The 21816-nt window shown below is 34.6% G+C and overlaps 6 protein-coding genes across 9 annotated transcripts in view; 3 read left to right on the top strand and 3 right to left on the bottom strand.

The window, feature by feature from the left end:
* Positions 1-752, top strand: part of LOC114358989 (Leucine zipper like transcription regulator 1) — a 51323-nt gene extending 50571 nt beyond the window's left edge. The window contains exon 18 of the mRNA XM_028313204.1: positions 188-752. Within this exon, the coding sequence (XP_028169005.1) occupies positions 188-373 (186 nt within the window). The 3' untranslated portion in view covers positions 374-752. The remainder of the gene's footprint in view (positions 1-187) is intronic.
* An 812-nt stretch (positions 753-1564) lies between these two features.
* On the bottom strand, positions 1565-2637 carry ox (ubiquinol-cytochrome C reductase complex subunit oxen). Its single transcript, XM_028313207.1, has 2 exons — positions 2405-2637; positions 1565-1665 (listed from the first exon to the last, which is right to left on the bottom strand). The coding sequence occupies exons 1-2, from the start codon at positions 2543-2545 to the stop codon at positions 1630-1632; spliced, it is 177 nt and encodes a 58-aa protein (XP_028169008.1). The 5' UTR covers positions 2546-2637; the 3' UTR covers positions 1565-1629.
* Positions 2638-6685: 4048 nt separating this feature from the next.
* Rab35 (RAS oncogene family member Rab35) lies at positions 6686-9845 on the bottom strand. Its single transcript, XM_028313196.1, has 4 exons — positions 9626-9845; positions 9247-9546; positions 8590-8738; positions 6686-8399 (listed from the first exon to the last, which is right to left on the bottom strand). The coding sequence occupies exons 1-4, from the start codon at positions 9675-9677 to the stop codon at positions 8298-8300; spliced, it is 603 nt and encodes a 200-aa protein (XP_028168997.1). The 5' UTR covers positions 9678-9845; the 3' UTR covers positions 6686-8297.
* Positions 9846-10573: 728 nt separating this feature from the next.
* Arpc4 (Actin-related protein 2/3 complex, subunit 4) lies at positions 10574-11736 on the top strand. Its single transcript, XM_028313197.1, has one exon. It carries the CDS (start codon positions 10639-10641, stop codon positions 11143-11145), a length of 507 nt encoding a protein of 168 aa, XP_028168998.1. The 5' UTR covers positions 10574-10638; the 3' UTR covers positions 11146-11736.
* A 1562-nt stretch (positions 11737-13298) lies between these two features.
* Positions 13299-16334, bottom strand: Ufd1-like (ubiquitin fusion-degradation 1-like). The gene is made up of 7 exons (XM_028313195.1): positions 16187-16334; positions 15996-16107; positions 15699-15853; positions 15327-15456; positions 14972-15114; positions 14341-14547; positions 13299-13819 (listed from the first exon to the last, which is right to left on the bottom strand). The coding sequence occupies exons 1-7, from the start codon at positions 16187-16189 to the stop codon at positions 13652-13654; spliced, it is 918 nt and encodes a 305-aa protein (XP_028168996.1). The 5' UTR covers positions 16190-16334; the 3' UTR covers positions 13299-13651.
* A 621-nt stretch (positions 16335-16955) lies between these two features.
* The window catches only part of Chc (clathrin heavy chain), a 47899-nt gene continuing 43038 nt past the window's right edge, over positions 16956-21816 (top strand). For 3 of the 4 annotated variants that reach the window (XM_028313233.1, XM_028313231.1, XM_028313232.1), the window contains exons 1-3: positions 16956-17089; positions 17241-17349; positions 18521-18746. In XM_028313233.1, coding sequence (XP_028169034.1) covers positions 17308-17349; positions 18521-18746 — 268 coding nt within the window. In that variant the 5' untranslated portion in view covers positions 16956-17089; positions 17241-17307. The remainder of the gene's footprint in view (positions 17090-17240; positions 17350-18520; positions 18747-21816) is intronic. The other variant, XM_028313235.1, reaches the window with a different exon arrangement.

Below are 21816 nucleotides of genomic sequence, written 5' to 3'. Positions count from 1 at the left end.
CTTTTATAGATGTGCTGATTAATCAGTTGTAAAGAGGCAGGCTAGGGCCAGCCAGAATGTTTTTTGTAACCGGGGTCAAAATGCCTGTGTAACGTTCAGCTACAACTGTTTCAACTAAAGCTTTCAGATAACTAAAACCTGAGCTGTCTACTTTTGTATGACACTTAACTCAATTTCATCTCCACAGGTGGCCCGCCAAGAAGCGATCAAGAACCTAGCACAACCTCTACTCGTCGACATCATCTGGGCACTCGCCGACGAGCCGCACTACGACGCTCCGCTGCCGCTGCAGCCGCGCCCGCTGCCGTCGTCCGCCTCCGCCGACGCGCTGGCCGACGATGACCATGCGAGACACCGCTCGGCGCGGCCGTAACGGCGCGACACTCGCCCACGGGCCCACCAGGCGGGGACTCAGAGGCACGCGCGCCCCCGCTCCGCCAGGTCAAGACGCGACACTCCCTAAAATTATGCTCACGTGGCGAAAAGTAACGACGCCACAATCCCCAATAAGTGACGCTCACGAATTCGCGATCGCCCGGCTAAGCTCACAGTCTCACACACTAATCAGGACACTCGTAAGGCGGCATGTTAATAATATTATGTGCGTCTACGCTCCGCTAATCCGTAACGACGCGACATTTCCCAGTAAGTGGTTCACAACGCGCACCCGCTCCGAGCATCTGTGATGCATAGAATATCTACAAGTGAGAATGAACAAGACAAGTGATATCAGTTCAAAATTGCTAGTGCTAGACGTTTGTAAAAGAATGAGTGAAACCTAAGATGCAGACTGTCAATTCAGTGGCGTAACTATACCACATCCGAGGCCCGTGGCAAATTCTGTGCATGGGGCCCCCCTTGGCGAATCTATGGTTAATCGCCCTGAAGCATCGCTGAGGGGGCGATTAGGGTCTTCCGTGGCATTTTGCCAGCCCAGCCTTATCATTTACTGCTCCTGTTGTAAAAGTATTCACAAGTACAAGTACGTTATCCTGACTCAAAAATGTGACAGATTTGAAAAATTTACTGTAGCTGTTTAACGCCATTTCCTCTTTCTATTGACTTACTACAGATGTCCCCCTACCCCTTTCCGCCTTCCAGTTATCCCTTGTCTATAAATTAAAATATATTGTATTGTATAGCAAATTATTGTACATTTATTATGTCAATTAATATTATATAAGATTTAACAAATAATTAACTGTTAAAGAATAATAAGTAAGCATTTACTCTTGAAGTAACTAAAATGTTATTGTTTATAAGAAATTAAATATAAATTACGTAATTTCCAATAAGTAAAATGGTGCAAAAATGTTAAATCCCATTTAAATTGGAAGAAAAATCTCAAATTGTGTTATGAATTTTAATTCAATTAAGATCTAGTCATTTGTTATTATGAAATGTATTACTATAATAATATTCTCAGATTTATTTGGTTTTGAAAGATCTTATTTTTAGACACTTTAATCCTTCAAGGCCCGCAAATCTAGACACAATAGATAATCAATTGTTATGGCATTAATGTATGCCGTCTGGGACTTTAAAGGTTAATAAAAGTCTTGTATAAATAATAATAATTTAATCAATGGTGTAATTAACTAATAAACTGTTTATGACATTGCATGTTATTTATTGGTATTTGTCCTTGATGTCATTCCATAGTTTCTGAAACAAAATGAAAAATAATAATTAAAAACACTTCATTAGAAGTGGTAGAATTACCTTTTCTACTTTATGGTGGATTTGGACTGCACTCCCCATGCCATATTATCCCGTCAATTTAACAATTATTGAAGTGAGTGGAAGTGTTCTATTCTACTCTGCTAGAACCACACAGCACTTGTGTTACTATAAGAATTATTATTTAAAAATATACAGGGTGTCTCAAAACTTGCAACTCACACTGACACCAGAGGTAAATGAGCTTAAGACGCATCTAACAAGTTTATTAAGTCCCATTTTTAAAAATAACTAATTTGAGTCATATTTCAAAACCCATCAAACTTTTCTATGGACATGAATAAATAAAATTGGTCATATCTTAAAACTTATGAAAATTTTTGACGTGCTAATTTTGGGACACCTGTATTAGTTTCTATGACAGACTCATCAGATGTTCACATGACATGATGGACCTCAGAATTCTCAGAAAATAGATCTTCACATAAGAGAGCTCTTAACAAAAAAATTACATTAACTATTATTAGTGACAGACGTCCAGCGTTTTCCAAGAGACACTCGGGATAAATTACCTAATGCGAGTAAGGTTAGAATGAATTTGTAAATCGTAAATTCTCCTCATTAATTAGGTTTATCACAGTCTTATGATGCAGGAGAGCAATATAATACGGCAAAGATCCTTGTGAATATCACGTTAGAACTAATTACATAACAAAATACTCACTCCCTTGTTTATTCTCTCAAAGATAGAGACGGACACCAAGTCGAAGGTTCTTTCAAAGAAGAACGTTCCCGATGCGATAGCAAGGGCGAACGTGGAAGTTCGCTTGAAGATATTACGATTTACTGATGCCCACATAGACATTTTGGAAAATTAATGAGAAAATCGCTCTCAAAATCGTTGATCGAGTTTGCTAACCAAAAACAATAACTTTTTTTGGTCGACTCGATGACAGCTTGATTCAGCATAGGCCCAATGGGGATTCGCCACAAGCTATAGACAATATAAATTACACTAATGCCAGCGCTACACTACTCACGAAATTGATTCGCTTCGTCCGATTTCTAAAAATTGACGATAAATACGCCCGAGTCAAAGGGCTCCAGCTAGGTGCTCCTAAGTTGAACGTGGAGCAGCTGACTACACTCTCAACTACCTTCAATACTATCGATTATCGTCGAGACATTCATCTTAGGCCCTGGCCTTGGACTAAGTAATACGTACTTATTATTAAGCTGTGCTATTAATACTACTTGAGACCTCAGTATACTCTTTTGCTTTAGACATACTCTCTAATTTGTGATTCAGACCAAGGATAAAGCTTTTGCATTATCCTCTATCTATCTTCTATACAGGGTGGAATGCCACCCACCTGGAGGGAAACTACCCTTAATACTGTAGATAAAAAATTTTACTCAAAGAAAACATTCCTTTATTTTTGAAAAGAAATAGAAGTGCATTCAGAATTTCGAATTTTTTTCGAAAATTTACTACCATACCATACAATATTCTGTATAGCCTGACCAGGAACATAAAAACCCTGGCATAGAGGCGCTTCAATTGCATTTGATAATTTTGATAGTGCAACACAGAGTACAGTCGTACCCACTTTTCTCTATGGTCGTACCCTATGTATTACTTTTCTCTATGGTCGTACCTGTGTTAAATTAATAGGCTAACTTTATGTATCAGGATTCAGGATTACGGGCTAATTTGATATTTTCATAATTTACGAAAAAATATTATTATAGGTAACCTGATTTAAATAAATTAAATGAAACCATCAATCGAGCTAGTAGATTTATTTTATTATTCATCAATAATCAAATTCAGAACTTGAATATTCAACTGCAATGTCTGCTCATGAACGCTTCAAACTCGGTACTTCTTTCCCAATCCCATAAAATTCAACACTTAGAAAGTGACAAAATTTTTAAAATAGGTAGTTGAAACAAACCACAGCTAATTTTCATAGTGATAAGTTAATACACATAATGTAGTTGTTTTGTTATTATCACTATATAAAAAACATCATTCCCTAACTAGTAATTTAGTCCCAAGTGCCGTTTAAAGCTAGGGCCTGACGCTCTAGGGACTGACGATTTGGAGTAAAACTTAACACAAATGCAGATTAACTTTATATTATAAGATGCTTAATACGATGTGCCGAAAATAGCCAAAAAACCACACGTAAATACTATTAAATTATATACAATTTCCTATTATAATCAATAAAGCTACTCAACTAGGGACTGACGAAGTGACTGGATTAACACATGTTTCCGCAACAACTGGCACGTTTGCACTTATTCAAAAAACGGCTACCGCAAAGCCAGTATGGTCTGAGGATAACTTCGTATCGTACTTTAAACTCAACTAAATGTCATTCACTCTAAATACATATTAAAGCGCAAAATTATAAAATCAGTGCGTGGCGAGGGAATGACGCTAAAAACTGTAGACTCTTTTTCAACTAAAGAAAATCAAATTATTGTTTATTGAAACCGCAAAATATTAATAGAATTTGGTGTAATATACATTTAAGTAGTATTATTCGTTAATTAAAACAAAGGATAAAGTTGATGTTTTTATAAATGTGGGTCCCAAAACACAAACTTTTGGAGTACGGACATGCCTAGGGAATGACGTTTTGGGTCATTCAAAAGGAATTTAAGATGTTTTAAAAATAGTTTCAAAAAATATAAATGGGTGATGAATAAAGCACATTGCGAGCTGTTATTTAACAATTTTGGAATTAAATATTAACAAATATTTCATGTGAAATGTGGCGCGGACTAAGAGTTGACATATTTTTGTGGAATGACCCTAACACATTGAGAACCACTTTTCTTTCACGACTATAAAAAGATTTTAGCAATTTAATTCATAAAACCAATTGCGCACATTTAAAATAAAGTTTGTTTACACTTTGACAGCAATAGACTGACATGCAAGGTGACATGTCAATGAAGTTTTCAGTTACTGTTGCCATTAAAAGAAATTAGTACCATTAGTTTTCCGCAACATGGCGAGGGTTTTTATGTTCCTGGTCAGGCTATAAATAATTATACAATAATTTGAGATTTCATGGTTTTCCTTTCATTTGATTTATCAAGTTTGTTTGAGAGATTTTATCCTTATACTTAACCCTAACGATCGATGCAATAAAAATGCAGGGTGTAATTTTTAACAGATTTTAGTTGGTTCGATTCCCGACTGTAGCAAGCAAATTTTTGGAAATCTTTGAATGCAGTTCTATTTCTTTTCAAAAATAAAGAAATGTTTTCTTTGAGTAAAATTTTTTATCTACAGTATTAAGAGTCTTTCCCTTCAGGTGGCATTACAAAATTCCACCCTGTACAAAAATAAAAATGAATTGCTGTTCGTTAGTCTGATTAAAACTTGAGAACGGCTGGGCCGATTGAGCTGACTGGGCTGAAGTCGGGTTTTCCTTCCTGACGCTATAACTCCAGAACGCACGAACCGATTTCCACGGTTTTGCATTCATTGGAAAGGTCTCGGGCTCCGTGAGGTTTATAGCAAAGAAAATTTAAAAAATTTCCGCGGGCGAAAAGCTAGTCGTCTATAAGACGATTATGAACTCTGTTATAATGATCGAGTATAGCCTGACCAGGAACATAAAAACCCTTAAATAATTATACAATAATTTGAGATTTCATGGTTTTCCTTTCATTTGATTTATCAAGTTTGTTTGAGAGATTTTATCCTTATACTTAACCCTAACGATCGATGCAATAAAAATGCAGGGTGTAATTTTTAACAGATTTTAGTTGGTTCGATTCCCGACTGTAGCAAGCAAATTTTTGGAAATCTTTGAATGCAGTTCTATTTCTTTTCAAAAATAAAGAAATGTTTTCTTTGAGTAAAATTTTTTATCTACAGTATTAAGAGTACTTTCCCTTCAGGTGGCATTACAAAATTCCACCCTGTACAAAAATAAAAATGAATTGCTGTTCGTTAGTCTGATTAAAACTTGAGAACGGCTGGGCCGATTGAGCTGACTGGGCCGAAGTCGGGTTTTCCTTCCTGACGCTATAACTCCAGAACGCACGAACCGATTTCCACGGTTTTGCATTCATTGGAAAGGTCTCGGGCTCCGTGAGGTTTATAGCAAAGAAAATTTAAAAAATTTCCGCGGGCGAAAAGCTAGTCGTCTATAAGACGATTATGAACTCTGTTATAATGATCGAGTACAAATTAATTGCAAGGCACTTGGCAGTAGGAAACTTCGATTATAAGCTTTGATTTGTGGGTAACGGTGGGTAAGTATATGAAGTGTCAATTTGACCAAACAAATTATTTGAGATATAATATTTGGCAAAATAAAACATTTGCTATACAGGGTGTTAGGTAAATGGGTATATGAGCCGACACTAGCCTGTGTTAACATGGGCATATAAATGGTATGGTGAAGTCAGAAAATTGATATCTTCATTTTAATTATTTAAATTTTAGCTAAATCGGATTTTATAAAATNTGAAGTCAGAAAATTGATATCTTCATTTTAATTATTTAAATTTTAGCTAAATCGGATTTTATAAAATTTATTTGTATGAAAATTTAAAAAAAATAAATGATGATATCAAATTTCTGACTTCACTATACCATTTATATGCCCATGTTAACATGGGCTAGTATCGGCTCATATACCCATTTACCAAACACCCTGTATAAACATTTGCCAAGTAAAATTTTACCAAATGAATTAGTTGCGAAAAGTACAGTTGCTAAAAGTTCATTTGGGAAATGAAACTTTGGCGATAAGTTGTTTGCGAAGTGAAATTTGGCGAAAAGTAATTTGGCCAAACGGAAGGATACCCTCGGAGCCACTTATAACATCGATGTAACATCGCAACTTTAGTTGAGCGACCTATTACCTACCTGCCTGCATTGAAAAGGGATAAAAATTAAAACACTCTTTTATTATGGGCAAAATANTTACCCTATATCATCTATTTACAGTTTTAAAAACAAATAAAATGCTGCTATGAACAATATTTCTTAAAAAATAATAATGAGTACAGAAATGAGAAAAATCATGCATAAACACTGTAATTGTACAAACGCAGTGTACGGAATGATTACTTTTATTATGTACCCAATAAAATTATAGTTAAATACATTACATTCAAAGCAAAAATAAAAATATATTAATAAGGGACTGGGTTTTGAATTTTGATGTTTCTTACAATTTTAAAAACAACAAAGGACTAGTTTCCTCTCAATATGAAAATGGATAACACAGTGGTGATTATTAAAGTAACAGAGTTTCAAATGATAAACAATTTGTTAGCCAACAATACAATATGAATGGAATGAATCAACATTGAACTTTCCAACAATGATTACAATAATAAAAATATTGGTTTGGTTACATTACTAAAAACGAAATTACAGATTTTCTATCATGGAATTATATTTAACATAAGTAACTAAAGAATAATAAAATGCAATTTACTGAAAAGGCAAATTAGACAAAACCAATTCAAATCATAAAATTGTGCTAAGTTGTATTTTAATTCGAGACAGTAGACATTTGCAATCCTTTCTGCTTGTTAACAAAGGGATGCAATCAACAGTCATTCAATTAGGTCCAATGTCACATTAAACCAAATTACAATTTCATCTATTATTGCTTAGATCTTTGAGTGGACAGTTAAAATAGTCACACAATTAGCTGTGATAACCCCATTTCATCATATTTAGTAACTAAAACAAAAGGCAGATTGTAACTTGTATATCTCTCATTTAAAAATATAAATAATTTGTAACTTGCTGGATGCATACAAAATACTGCAAATTCTTGCCAATAATAACTAAAATGTAATTAAAAATAGCATGTTCTCACTAAAATGGATTACAGAACGTATAAACAATGCTTTAGTCAATTTTAAATTTAAAGCAACTTTCGTGTTATTAATTACTATAAATAATATTTATAATTTAAATTAGGATAATATCTTATGTTCCACCATAATACTTTTTGTCTCAAAATTTTTATTTTAATCTCACTCAATATGAAAATGAGACCACATTGTGTGAAAATGTTTGATTTTATAAAAAGAAAGAACAAACTTTAATTAGTGGTATACATCAATATCCTATACGCAACATATTTGTATCATACACAACACTCCATCACATAGATTTTGATATAATGAGAATACAATCATACACATTAACTATGCATTCATAATATCTTAATGTAATTTTTGGAATCCATATTTCCATGAATATGCTCACTTGAGATTGTTCAACCCAGCATCAAACGACAAGTAATCTATACATACAATAATCATAAACAAAATTATACTTTTCAAGCAGTAACATAACACAGGTTTGCCAATTTTAGAAGAGCACACAAAATTTGTGGTACAAATAAAAACTAGGACTTTATACTAAACTTTACACTGTGAAGGGCATTTTGTGATTATTTAAAAAAAATGTTTGCACCTCACATTGCCAACTAAGATTACTTTCATCGGTAAACTTTTGTCGGTAGTGCCCGTCCGCCCTGCTGGGGTTGTGCAACATATCTCTTGATATTTGAGCATCGGTAAGCAACGTCCGTGGCCAGTGCCATTGCATGCAACCACTAGCAACATTTCTTCTTGGTTTTGTGACCCCTTTTTAGGTGCACTGTCTCATTTGATGTCACATTTTGTCTCTCCTTCATTTCTAATTTTGATCTTAGGACCTGAAAATAAATTATTAAAAAATTATTTAATTTGAACATTAGAAAATTTATTTTACCTTTAAAAATGAAATATTGTTATTACTGAAACTATTTTGCCTACATAAAAATCGTTAAGAGAAACAATTACAGTATGGAACAATGTAAGTTCTATAAATTACTTTCATAGATCATCAAAATACCCATAACTCACCATTTTAGTTATAGTAAGGAACATTTCCTCAACATTAATGTTTTCCTTTGCACTTGTTTCAAACAATGGTATGTTCATTTGATTGGCAAACCTCTGGGCATCTTCGATAACTACCACTTTTCTTGACGGACAGTCATTTTTATTTCCAACTGGAAAAGACAAAAGAAAAAGCTTTATAAAAAATACTTTTGTACTATGGACTCTACAAGGACAATATTTAACTATCAACAGGAAGTCAAATAAAACATTATCACTCATATTATTAGCTACACTTCAACAAATTGTAAATGTTTCCTATCAAAATTGTTATTTAACTGGATTTGATAAGATGAGTATGAAAATAGAAGTTCATGTTACAATTTTATCAATGTGATAGTGTTAAGTTTTAATGGGACAGTGTTTGTAAAATCACTTTGTTTATAATTGAATGAAAAAGGAAAGGTGTAGCTAGAATAAATGTTATCACATTAGTAAACATTTTATGAAGTGAAATTACAGAATAAATTGTTATTATATAATGTCTCATCATAGAAGACTAATTATACCCTCTTGCTTTTACTTATGTAGATTAGCACAATTTTAATTACAAGCGTAACATTGCCTTCATGTAACAAAATATCGCTAGGATTTATAAAATTAGTAAAATAGAATACTCACCTAAAACTTTATTTACGACATCACAATTCTGCTCTATCTCATGGAGCCACCTCTTCACGTTGGCGAAGGACTCCCCATTCGTGACATCGTACACGACGATGACGCCGTGGGTGCCTCGGTAGTAAGTGCTCGTTATGGTCCTGAACCTCTCTTGACCCGCTGTATCCCATATCTGTAGCTTGACTCTCTCACCGTTTATTTCTAGAGTTCTTATTTTGAAGTCTACTCCTATCGTCGTAATGTAACTACCAGAAAACGTGTTGTCAGCAAATCGCAGGAGAAGACAGCTCTTACCAACACCTGGAACGCAACATTCCCGTAAGCAAATTGCAAGTAAAGTCGTTAGGAAGTCGTAACATCACAGGCCTCGCCCACTCACCACTGTCACCGATAATCAGCAGTTTGAAGAGGTGATCAAACTCGCGTGCCATTGTTCGAATTTACTGCAGCTACTGCTCTAATTGGTCATGTGTTTACTAGTAACGTTTTAAATGAATTTAAAACAATTGTAATCATCGAATTACTAATCAAACGCATGCCGTAAAATGTTAACGCTTGCGTCACTTCACAATACGTCCGCCATTATTGTCTACCATAATTTGTATTTTTTTAAAATGTTGCTATATCTAAAAAAATATAGTGATGTAAACAGTATTTTCTTGGTTGAGCTATCGAGAGCTCAACTAATAAAGCGTTCATTGACTGAATCTTCCATCCATTATTTAAAAAAAAGTTGAAAAGAAAAAAAAACGTGAGTCAACAAAACGTCAACTTTCTCGAAAATGACAAATCCTGTCAACAGTGTTGCCAGAAGGTTACTTTTGTAACCTTTTAGGTTACTTTTGAACTGCTGTGGTTACTTTTAGGTTACACTAATGAAAAGGTTACTTTTAGGTGATTTTTCAGAAATTGTAGAATTACTTTACAGGTTATTCAGTAAAAAATATTAATAGTGACAATTTAAAAATTATGTCATAAAGTGCATTTAAACTTGAATTTAAATTATTATTTGTTAAAAATGCATTACTTGTTTATGTAAAGTTGTGTTGTTGGTAGATCTTTATCAATAAATAAATAAAAAAAAAATGAGTTTTAGCGAATGTTTTTCGATAATAAAACGCAAATCCATGAAACGTTTTTATACGACTGGTCACTTTTCGAATTTAGATGATCAATTGTATTCATTTTCCATCCATGAACAACCTTACACAATCATCGCTCCGCCGCCGCCCCCCCCCCCCGGTATGAAGGGTTACTTTTTATTCAAAAAGGTTACTTTTTTTATATTTCTGGTAAATTCTGACTAGACCCGACTGGCAACACTGCCTGTCAAAAAACAGATAAATATTAGGCGTGGTACGGGAAGAGCCGATTTTTACTAAAATTATAATAATGTCGGCGACTTTGAAGCCCTATTTGACTGCTGTGCGCCACACTCTCACAGCTGCGATGTGTTTAGAACACTTCTCATCGCAAGTGGTAGAGAGATATAACAAGCCGGAGGTCGAGGTTAGAACAAGCAAAGAACTCTTACTAAATCCTGTTGTTATCTCCCGAAACGCTAACGAAAAGGTTTTAATTGAATCATCTATTAACTCAATAAGAGTAAGTATTATGATAAAACAAGCCGATGAAATCGAAAAGATTTTGTGTAAAAAGTTCATGCGATTCATGATGATGCGAGCTGAAAACTTTATCGTACTGAGAAGGAAGCCAGTCGACGGCTACCATATCAGTTTCCTGATTACTAATTTCCACACAGAACAGATGTATAAGCACAAACTTGTGGACTTTGTAATATACTTCATGGAAGAGATTGATAAAGAGATTAGTGAAATGAAGCTGGCAGTGAATGCCCGCGCCAGAATTTGCTCAGAAGAATTCTTGAAGAGATTTTAAGACTAGTCTTCATTCACCTACAGTGCACCATGTATGATAAAACAAGTGTATAAAGTATAGCTCTATAAATTCTTCAATTAGAACCTAAGATAAATGTTGAAGTGTAACTTTAATTGCATTTTCACTAGATTGTATCATTTTCGTAATCCTATGTTAATATTTTCATAAAATTACATGACTTAATTTTAAAGATGCCTTAACATTATTTAAGACCTCTCTTCTTAGTTGATATTTTCACTGTATTATTATAATAATAGAAGTAAATAAGTACTCCTCATCACATCCTCAAAATGAAATAGATAACATTTTTGAGACATAAAATGCTTTTAGCTACAAAACATCCAACATTTTAATTTTATGCTACAGATAGCTAGAAAGATTGCTTACTAATGATGGGAAATTATATTCTTAAGACTCAAAAGTTGGTGCCAAAAATATGGTTTATCAACATAATTATTTGCTAGCCTTGTTATCATTTTCATTTATGAACACTGCCAGAAATTTATTAGATTTCTTTGTATAACTACTTTTATCATTATGACAATGTCAATAAAATCATTTGATTAAAATAGCTGCATGAAAAATTACATTCCTATTAACAATAATATTGTCTGCTAAAATGAAATAATTAAACAATAATCTGCTTCAGAACTGTTCTAAAGATTAATTGTAATGTTAATTTTAATCTAGCATTAATTCCTTTGTTTGATTGATCAAATATATGAAAAGTTAAAATACTTTTTTTATTATTAAAATGTTTTTGTTTAGCATTCAGAATAAGAAGCAATTAATTTTGTGTAATGTTTTATTGTTATTGTAATAAAATATGTCACAGAATAAATATCTTTTTCAACTTTATCTTATTGTTATTTATTTTATTTACATAATGGAATGAATAATATTATAAAAATATATGAAAAAATGATGAATAATGTAGGTGAGCGCTGAAAAGAAGAATAAATTCAGTCTGCCTATTCAAATATAAATTGCCTGAATTCAGGAACAAAGAAAAATGCATTTTCTTAACATTACTATACTTTTATTTCAGATAAAGTAAAAATCTTATCTATTAGTATACCAACAATATTAAATACCCTATGCACACGAAATCTCGGCTAAAAGGTGTCCCAAAAGTAGCAACCAAGTACACGCCCATATGCGTAATATGCTGAAAATATTTAATACATACATAAGTCTTAGTATTCAGAAGTGGACCTTAAAGCACAGGCATACAGTTTTATTTCAAATGCATAATGATATGACTGAGTTTACCTACTTTTTAAAATGCAAACAGGCAACTAGCTTTAGTCGAGGATTAATCCTTCAAGCTCCGCGAATCTAGACACAATAGATAATCAATTGTTATGACATTAATTAATGCCGTCTGGGACTCAATAGGTTAAAAACAAGCACAGGAGTGGATGCAGCTAGCTCATATAATAATTTATAGGGCAAAGATACAACTACAACCAATTGTGTATTTTCATTTATCTTTGTGTTAGTATGTTTTTTTACTTTTGAAGAAATAATGTATTATTTCTTCAAAATCCTATCCTTGTTAACACTTAAGGACTCGCTAATGGGTCTAACAGACCCAGTTCTTCAATATTTGTGTAATAACTTTTAAAGTTTGACGTTTGCGATGTTGTCACTCTTAGTACCTTTCCACGATATTGTAGCACAGCCAATAGCGGTCATAATCGTCAAATAGCCCACTGCATGTGATTGCTACAGACGAAAAACGTGTTTTTGAGTCCACTGGACCCGGTAAACAAAGTGAATTTTTTAATGTTCTATACAAATTTCTCATTAATTGTTAATTGGTATAAGTAGGCAAATTATAGTAGTTTACGAAAATAAACAAGGTGTTTTTTTAAATAATTAATTACAAAAATTTTCAAAAATTACCTTCATTTTGCCAAAAAACCTTAATTTTTTTAAATAAGTTGTTATTTTAGAAAAAAGCAATAAATATGACTATTTGGTTTATTATTTTGTCTTTGTTTATATCATATTATCCTTCTAATAAAGTAGTTTTCACTTTTATTAAGAGTTTTTGAAAAATACATAGGATTTTATATACTGGGTCCAGCGCACCCGGTAGCGAGTATGAAAGTTACAAATTAAGGCGCGAGTCCTCAAGTGTTAAGGTACGCATGCATTGGCCCGCACTGGACGCACCGCAAGCACGGTATGCAAGGGAGATCTTTGCTTTGTATGTTAACGCTGGCATTTACGCAGCACTATGTGAAATCAGTCATACAAAGCAAATTAAAGAAATTAAATATATGCGTGCGATGCGTCTAGCGCGGGCCAATAGCCGTGTACCTTTAAAGTGGTAAAAGCATTTTTTTACGGAGCATATTCTTTGACATATTGAATCTATGTTCACGCGGCTCCGAGCAAGAGTGCTCAAACGCCGTTCAAGTACTATTTTTTCGTGCCTAGTTTTAGGCGCTGGCTGTGTGTCTAGGGTATTTAACATCTTAAATCAGTTACTTTTTCGTTAGTCGCTCTTGGTTTTAGCAGTCCGTAATGTGAACCCTTCACCCTTGAAGGCTTCGAATGGCTCCACTGGCGTCTCCTCTTGCGTCGCAGTAGTTGGCCGCGAGTTTCTGATGAACCTCAGGGTGCCAATAACGAAGTCGTAGTCTGGAATACCTCTCACATATGCCTGTAATTAATAAATCATAAATTACATTTAACAAATTCAATAGTGTCCTAAAACTTTGTAGTTTTTGTCCATCTCTCTCTTATATCATTAAAGTGAAAGGGATATAAATAGATTTGAATTATAGAGAACCACGACAAATCAGTATAAATGAAGGGGGGAAACAGGTGTAAAATTTAAGGCAAACGAATCTCCTGGGAATCTATTAAGTTTGATTGTATGCAGAAATAGAAATGTCCTTCTTTATTGCTTTCATCTCTCTCCTTAACTGGTGTATTTCAGTGGTCTGAAGTGATTCTAAACCTTAACTATAGTCTGGTCCGTGAGCACGTATAATTTTGTCCAATGACTCCAAGCTACCCATCCTTATCGCTCGCGCGTAATTATATTGCTGTCGCGACTGTGCGACTGGCACCCGCAGTGAGTGTGCGAGCGCGATAGCAACATAATTACGCGCGAGCGATAAGGATGGGTAGCTAGGGGTCATTGGACAAAATTCTACGTGCTCGCGGACCGGGCTTTACCTGTCTAGAATTCGAAGGTTCCGATTCGCTCTCGCTGGTAAGCTTCTTTTTCTTCCCATCCAGCCTGTTTCCCTCCCCGCTGAAGGCCACGAAGCCGCTCGGCTCCGGCATCATACCAGCGGGGTCTTCGTCCATGCCGTCCGCGCCACTCTCGCCCTTCGAGACGTGGCGCTCCTCTTTGTAGCCTACTGGAGGCGCGAACTCTACCTGTGGTTCGGTAATGTATTTATTTAACGAGGTTACAGCATGTTACAAGTTTAAACATTGTTTTGCAATTTTAAAATTAGATAGATTAGATTTGAAGGTCCACTGCAATAATGATAGATGCTCTTTTTACTTTTTTCGATGATTGTTTAATGTTTTTGAAATTTCTGCAAAGGGAGAGATTTGAAGTTATGAAAATAATAATAATATTATGAAATAGTGATTTAACAAAAATAAAATATAAGTACTACTTCATTGATCTGATTTATTTTACTAAATAAATTAAAACAAACGGGCCAAATCATTGTTGCAGTGGACCCTGCATTTGAAAGAATAAAGTCAGTAAAGTATTACTAATCTATAAAATTAACACAGTTTACAAAATACTACTTGTTTTGATAAGAAATAGTTATTTATAGTAACTTACATTCATATCACACTCAATAATAATAACAGCATTGCCCGGTTTGGTTTCTAAAACGCACAGCTCGTAAACCTTTGAATTGTATTTGATAGCTATCACATCTCCTGAAGTTAGACATGAGAAATTCCTCAGGCAGTTTTCTAAGACTGAAAAAAAGCAAGATTTACAATAAATAGATTAACAATAAAAAGGTAGAATGACAGTATCGCTAGAGATGTATTAGGACTAAGGTAAGGAGACCAAGAGACAGAAGCCCAATTCCTAAAAAAACATACCAGTTTATTGTAATGTATATAAAATTCAGGTGCTAATTGGGATTTATCTTTATTTGAAGACAAATCTTCAGAAATTCCTTTACCTGCTTTAGGATTTGTTATGTCTAAAAAGTCTTCAGAAAGAGGCTGGAATCTTGAGAATGTTGCTACAGGCAGTGACACATTCTCTATCTGTAGTAAAGCACCCTCCTCCAGCAATAAGTTCGCCATCATCTGTGCAATGCAAAAATATATATTAAAATGTATCAGCATATAAAAATGGCTGTTATTTTACACAGTTATTGTTCAGTAAAATACTAAAGAAACATATTAAATTTCTTAATTTATATGACTACCTATACCTAGTTACTAAAATAAAGTCTACAAATGAAACTTAGTGGTATTTTTTTTGTTGTAGGTCTATTTTACATAAAAGTAAGAGCAAAACAAGTACAAAAATACATCTGTTAACTAACCCAGTGTGGTAAATAGACTTTTCCTTCATCAGCAACAAACTCTAGCACTCCACAGTGCGTGACTCTCTTAGTCTTCTTATTGGTCAGCTTAAATATCATGGGGTATTCTATGTTCAATCTGGTTAATTGCTCCAAAGCTGATGGGGGCATTATTACTGGAAAACAATTATATTTATTATTAATGCAAGTTAGTTCTATAAATAGGTATCGTATACATGAGTTTATCGTATCACTAGAACGATTATCTCATCAAGTAAACAAAAATGAGTGGTATTTTAACAGAAACAATTTGCTTACTTTTGCCCCCTCTTTCTACATCTTGCCTCTCATTACCAGGTAACATAGACACGGAAAAACATCTGTAGGTCACATTAAAATTTCTTATTTCTTGAAAAACATTGAATCCAAACTGAAAATATAAAAATATCACAATTTAGTTTGGTTCGATTGTACATGACAAGTTTGATTTTATAATCCATACATCATACCATTTTCACACAAGTTATTTATGACCCGTTGACTACAATAATTGTGACTAAAATTGAATAGCAAATTCAGATTAAACTGCACGAAAACGAAGACACAAAAATTAAACAAATCAAATCATTCACAGTAAACCAAAGCAAAGATGACATTTGTAAAATGATGATGACACTAATGACATTTTTGTTTTTTTTTTCGTTCTATTGCTTGCATTGGCTTGCTACACGACTATTTTTCTCTGTAAAAAAAACCCAGAGATTACGTATACATAGAGCCAGTTTACTTCAATATGTCGAAAGCTGAGGCAAACAGTAATCTTCGCGACAAACTTCAGATACAAATATTTGCTTTTGCTTTGCTTTGCTTCGCTGCGAGTTTATTAGCTCAGCAGAGCCCCGATTACGGTAACTTTTAACGTCTACAATCCAGACGCGTTTCTGATTCTGCAATGCAATACGATTGGTCAAAACAGCTGACGTACGCTGTTGAACGACCAATCGTATCGCAGAATCGAGAAGCGTGTCTGGATTGTTGACGTTAAAAAATACCGTAATCGGGGCTCTGTTGCCTTGCCAATGTATTGGAGACGTTAAAAATTAGCGCAATAGGGGCACAGTAGTAGCCGTGCTCAATCTTTTACTTATCATCTCTTTGATCAACCAGTGTTACCATTTTATAAAAAAAAATGAGCTCACTCAATGAGTGCATTGTCCATTGAGCTCACACCGTGAGTAACGCGAAAACACAAACTTTCGAACGCAGTTGTGAACCTTTCCCTTTCCTTCATCTGCCATTTCATTCATTTGTGTATGTGGCAGCCGAGGGTGTACAATATTCGTCATAGTATTTCTTTGAAATAGTCAAAATTCCTACTCCTCAGTTTCCTTAATGTAGAATTTAATGAATTAGTGAGTAAATTCAGTTCGTTTCTTTTCTTAAAGTGGATAAATCTTGATGCTTTCGTCGTTGTCAATTTTCGTTTGAACATGAACGCCATGTTGATTGTCAAAAGTGTTTTCGGATGAGACAGCAGTGAATTGATTTGTGATATCTTTTCAGACTTCGCGATTTCCAAGGGTCGCTTTTCATCAGATTCGGTGTAGTTAAGGCGAGGAGCAAAGGAGCCATGGCGCAAGTTTTACCGATACGTTTTCAGGAGCACTTACAGGTGAGTACGCCCATCGGTTTTATTGGATTTGGCGATAGTGCTTCCTTTGGTGTAAGAAAGTTATCAGGGGATGATTGGGGAGTGTGGTGGGTAGTGTTGATGCAGTTCTTAGTGGCTGTTAGGGCCAGGGTGGCCGCAGCAGTGACATTGCGCAATTACCAAATGTCAGTTTCCACCCCCTTGTCGGCGAACCTACGGGAGTGCGGCGGGTATTGATTTGTTCTACATTCCTTTCTGGATCATATGGTTTGTGGAATATGTGCCAAAATTCTTAAAGGTCGGCGTAGGTACCTAAAAATGCCTCCCCAATTTTGGCTGAAAGTTTCCTATATAAGATGATGGGTTTCCTAGTATTGTATGAAGATAGATACAAAACAATAAATAGATTTCTTATTTATATTATATATATAGATCCTGAGTAATATTAGTTGACTTATTGGCATAAATTGAAATCTAATTAGATTACAAAAACTTACTGTGTGTAGCCTATTTGAATTTCCAGTAACATTGATTCTTATTGAAATGTATTGCTAAAGGGTACCACTGTATCTACCCACTATGATGTAGTTTGCTTTAATTATGTCAGTTACAGCCTTACTTACCCCTCTCAGGTTTTGATTTTATTGGATGGGATTTCACACAGGAACAATAATTAATTTCTTTTACTCCTTTGCCCCACATACTACTGTGAGTAAGCATTGCTTGGATAATATTTACTGATTGGAATTTTTCCTAATAGAAGTTTAAACAAATAATGCCATGTCTAAGACCAGCCCTTCAAAAGAAATCTACTCCCTTATTGTGGTATACTTATTAATTAATCCATGTTTTAATATGGATCATAAAATAAAATAACTTTATTCAATTTAACCAACATTTTTCACAAATCATAATGCTTAGTTCCTATTAGCACAGGCACTCAACTTAGTTTTGCTTATAATCAGCCCATGGGTATTAATAGACTGTTTAATAATTAATTTCTTTTGAGTCTTGTATTGTTAATGCTAGAATTATGCTTATAATTCAACACAATTACAATTAAATGAAGAAAGTTTAATGTTAATCTTAAAATAATTCAACACATTATCATTATTACTTGTATTATGGGTTGATGACCTTCCAATCAAGATAAGGTCTTCACTTAAATTAAAATATTGATATTTCTTTATAGCTCACCAATGTGGGGATCAATCCAGCCTCCATATCCTTCAACACTCTCACCATGGAGTCGGACAAGTTTATCTGTGTCCGGGAGAAGGTCGGAGAGACGGCTGAGGTGGTCATCATCGACATGGGAGATCCCACCAACCCCATCCGCAGGCCGATCAGCGCTGACTCGGCCATCATGAACCCTGCCAGCAAAGTCATCGCCCTCAAAGGAAAGGCAGGCATTGAAGGTAAGAAAAACTTGTTGCTTTATCTTTCATTATCCATGAATCATTTGTTCTTTATCAAAATGTATACTGATCTATTTATTTTGAGGTTGATATAATTTTTAATACAAGAATACATGATGAGATAGATATAAGATTGAATGACAGATTAACTGACTGAACTAGCTCCACAGAGATACATTTTTAATAAATACATAATGCCAAAAGTGATTTATGTACCTAGTGTAAAAGAAACTTTATTCTTATTTTGTACTTGTTTGCATAAAGTACTTTTGTGTCTATTATACTTACTCAATATTCTGTGTCATATTACAGTACAATAAGGATTTTTATCTTTTTACATCATAAAAGCTATATTAACTTAGCTCTGAACTTGGGTGTCAGACGCCATAACCATTTGGCATAGCTCAGTGGCCTTAATTGTGACATAACAACAATACTAATGTGTTAAATTCACGCATTGCGTAAATTACGTCACTGAATCCGCGATGACGTAATCAGCTGTCCATTTGATGAGAATATTGATATTACCCATGAATAAACCATGACAGTGATGACACTACTTCAGTAACAGTACTATGAACTTAATTTAATTTTTTACTTTTCAAAATGCTTTGGGAAGAATTAGTTGTGTCTCTGGGATATCCTCTTTCCTCTACAGTTGACAGTTTGAGATGTTTATTGATTCCAATAACATCTAATAGGATCTGTTTTTGTAATCAAATTCTGTCTGCTTATATCATCTAAATCCGTTCATCTGTCGTGCGATTTGATGACAAACATCTTTAAAGCCTTCATAATAAGGCAGGGCAGGGCTATTGAGTTAGGGTCAATACTCTGAGGAAGAAAGGGAAGTCTATTTTCGTAAATAACTATGTCAACAAACAGTTACAATAGAAGAGTTTGAACCGGCGTTAAGGCCTTATTAATCGCTTATGTTTGTAAACAGTGACTTTATACATCTATTTTCTACATACTGTATTAAAGTGGGTGTATGAGTGTGATAAAGTGGGCTGAAAAACTAGTCTCCCATATACGTCAGTGAGTTTGTGCAGAAAAGGCAGTAGGAGCTCTATCCAGGGACCTTTTATGAGCTTTAGAATTCCAATTTGCATACGAATTTTCTAGAATCCTATTAGAATTCGTAAAAGGATTATGTGATTTCACTTGCTATTTGGATTTATAAGGCTTCAAAAATACTTTTGGCTTATATCTTTCACCTTTGAAGGGTAAAGGTACATAAAACGAAAAACACCTTGTGTAGGTATCCCGAATTCCATTCACGAGTCACTTCCATTTTATTAATTACACCAAGCCCATAATGGTGAATACCATCTTCGATTGTTAACGTGCTCGTGAATAAAAGATTTGCGACATAAAGGCAAGAGAGAAGTGCGTGGGATGATGACCGAGTTATTTTCGCAGTGTTACCAATTTCTTTGTCGTCGCATTGTACCTTACCTTCCCTTGTTTCAGTAATCATGCAAGATAAAGAATTCATTGATTAAATATGTACCCATCTGGCGGTGACTCACCACCGTTTAGACATTACGATGTTGGCACCACACTAATAATTTTACGGAAACGCGCAAATGCAACAACAAAAGCTGAAATGTCGTTGCCCCTTTCTATTTCAATCGGATTCCCTTGACCTTGGGGTAGTACGTAGATTAATCTTATCGTTTGTATCCATCAAGGTCTAGAAGTTAAATGAAGTCATTCACAGCACCTGTTTGACCTTCAAAGTCCATTGCCTGTGTAGTAGAAAAGTTCTCGGCGTTTAGTCCGTAATTTCGTATCGGCTCATCGACGATTGGTCTTTTTCTAAGCTCTTGTGCAGTCATACTTCGGTTTGATAACCTGAAACAGACACAATTAATAGATCTATGGTAGAACAGGAGTGGGTAATGGATGTAGCATTTTCTTACATAAATAAAAAAGCAAAACCCATTATTAAAGTGGGCGTTTCCTTTGTAAATAACTGCATCATCTCAATTGGAATGATTAATAAAATAATATTTATAAGCTTGTATGATTTACAAAGATTTAGTAAATTAGTAGGTTATTAGAAGATTTACGTTATGTTAATTTAAATCCCTAATCAGCTATTTCCACAGGGCATTAATGATACACAAGATCATGCTGACAACGATTGATAAGGAAGTGCCTATCGTACTCCATCGTTGACTGCACACTCTTTAAAATCATGTTAAAACAATATAAAAATACACCCTTCAGTTTAGAGCTTTCTTTACTCCTAAGATCTACAGAGTTCTCAAGGATGACTTCATAGTAATTCGACGCGATCTATCGTGTAACTAACGCTGGTATTCACAAACGATGCTTGCTTAAGTGAAGCAGCAAATCGAACGCACAACATTGAATAGAACTCTGTGATTGGTTCATATGTCTCCCTGTGCGTTCACGCGCACTGTGAGACCTCATAGTAATGTTTGTGAATACGTAAAGTAAAACAGCCATCGCCGATATTCTAAGCTCTAAAGAAAACCAAGTTGTAACCTTAAATGTACCGTTCTTAGGTCATCAAATGGACGGATAGAGCGAAACACAAGACTGCATTTAGAGGGAAGCCAGCCGCTTGTAACGGTTACTCATCATGCACAAAGATAGACTTATGTTTATCTAATGTTGTACACAAGGAATCATTGGAGTTATCTCAGACATCATCTTCATGTTGCTAAGTGCTAGAGTTCCCTTCCTCGTTATGTAACTAGTAATTATAATCTGGGATTCTGTTGGTTTTTCTTTTGTGTACGTATTTTCAAGTAGCCACGTAAAAGAAAAATGTATGAAGCACCTTAGAGTTTCCGCGAAACAATTTCACTATGAAACTAACTACCAACTGCTTGAAAGTAAAAGTGATAAACACGATCATTCATTCTTCCATGTCGAACCCCACGCCGCTATAAATCTTATAGTTAATAGACTTAGGGTAGAAAATCGTGATACACCTTTGTTACGTGCAGACAATAGGCGGGCAATGGCTGTGAGACATTCCCACATTTCTTGCAACTGACCTCTATCAATAAAAGTCAATATCTGAAGAATAAAT

This window comes from Ostrinia furnacalis, unplaced genomic scaffold (assembly GCF_004193835.3).
Source record: "Ostrinia furnacalis isolate ACB-3 unplaced genomic scaffold, ASM419383v2 OfSCF4162, whole genome shotgun sequence".
Taxonomy (NCBI): Eukaryota; Metazoa; Arthropoda; class Insecta; order Lepidoptera; family Crambidae; genus Ostrinia; species Ostrinia furnacalis.
The sequence above is the reverse complement of the archived record's forward strand: the minus strand, read 5'-3'. Positions and strand labels throughout refer to the sequence as shown.

What these genes read in the sequence shown, in the direction of transcription:
- ox (XM_028313207.1), bottom strand. Translation starts at nt 2,545, where the DNA reads ATGTCTATGTGGGCATCAGTAAATCGTAATATCTTCAAGCGAACTTCC. An exon ending in TTGAGAGAATAAACAAGGGA is followed by an intron (nt 1,666 to 2,404) that starts GTGAGTATTTTG and finishes ATTTTGTTTCAG; the next exon opens with AAACTATGGAATGACATCAA.
- Rab35 (XM_028313196.1), bottom strand. Translation starts at nt 9,677, where the DNA reads ATGGCACGCGAGTTTGATCACCTCTTCAAACTGCTGATTATCGGTGAC. An exon ending in GCTGATTATCGGTGACAGTG is followed by an intron (nt 9,547 to 9,625) that starts GTGAGTGGGCGA and finishes GTTGCGTTCCAG; the next exon opens with GTGTTGGTAAGAGCTGTCTT. An exon ending in TCCTTACTATAACTAAAATG is followed by an intron (nt 8,400 to 8,589) that starts GTGAGTTATGGG and finishes ATTTATTTTCAG; the next exon opens with GTCCTAAGATCAAAATTAGA.
- Arpc4 (XM_028313197.1), top strand. Translation starts at nt 10,639, where the DNA reads ATGTCGGCGACTTTGAAGCCCTATTTGACTGCTGTGCGCCACACTCTC.
- Ufd1-like (XM_028313195.1), bottom strand. An exon ending in CATAACAAATCCTAAAGCAG is followed by an intron (nt 15,115 to 15,326) that starts GTAAAGGAATTT and finishes GCTTTTTTTCAG; the next exon opens with TCTTAGAAAACTGCCTGAGG. An exon ending in TTATTGAGTGTGATATGAAT is followed by an intron (nt 14,548 to 14,971) that starts GTAAGTTACTAT and finishes ACCGAACCACAG; the next exon opens with GTAGAGTTCGCGCCTCCAGT.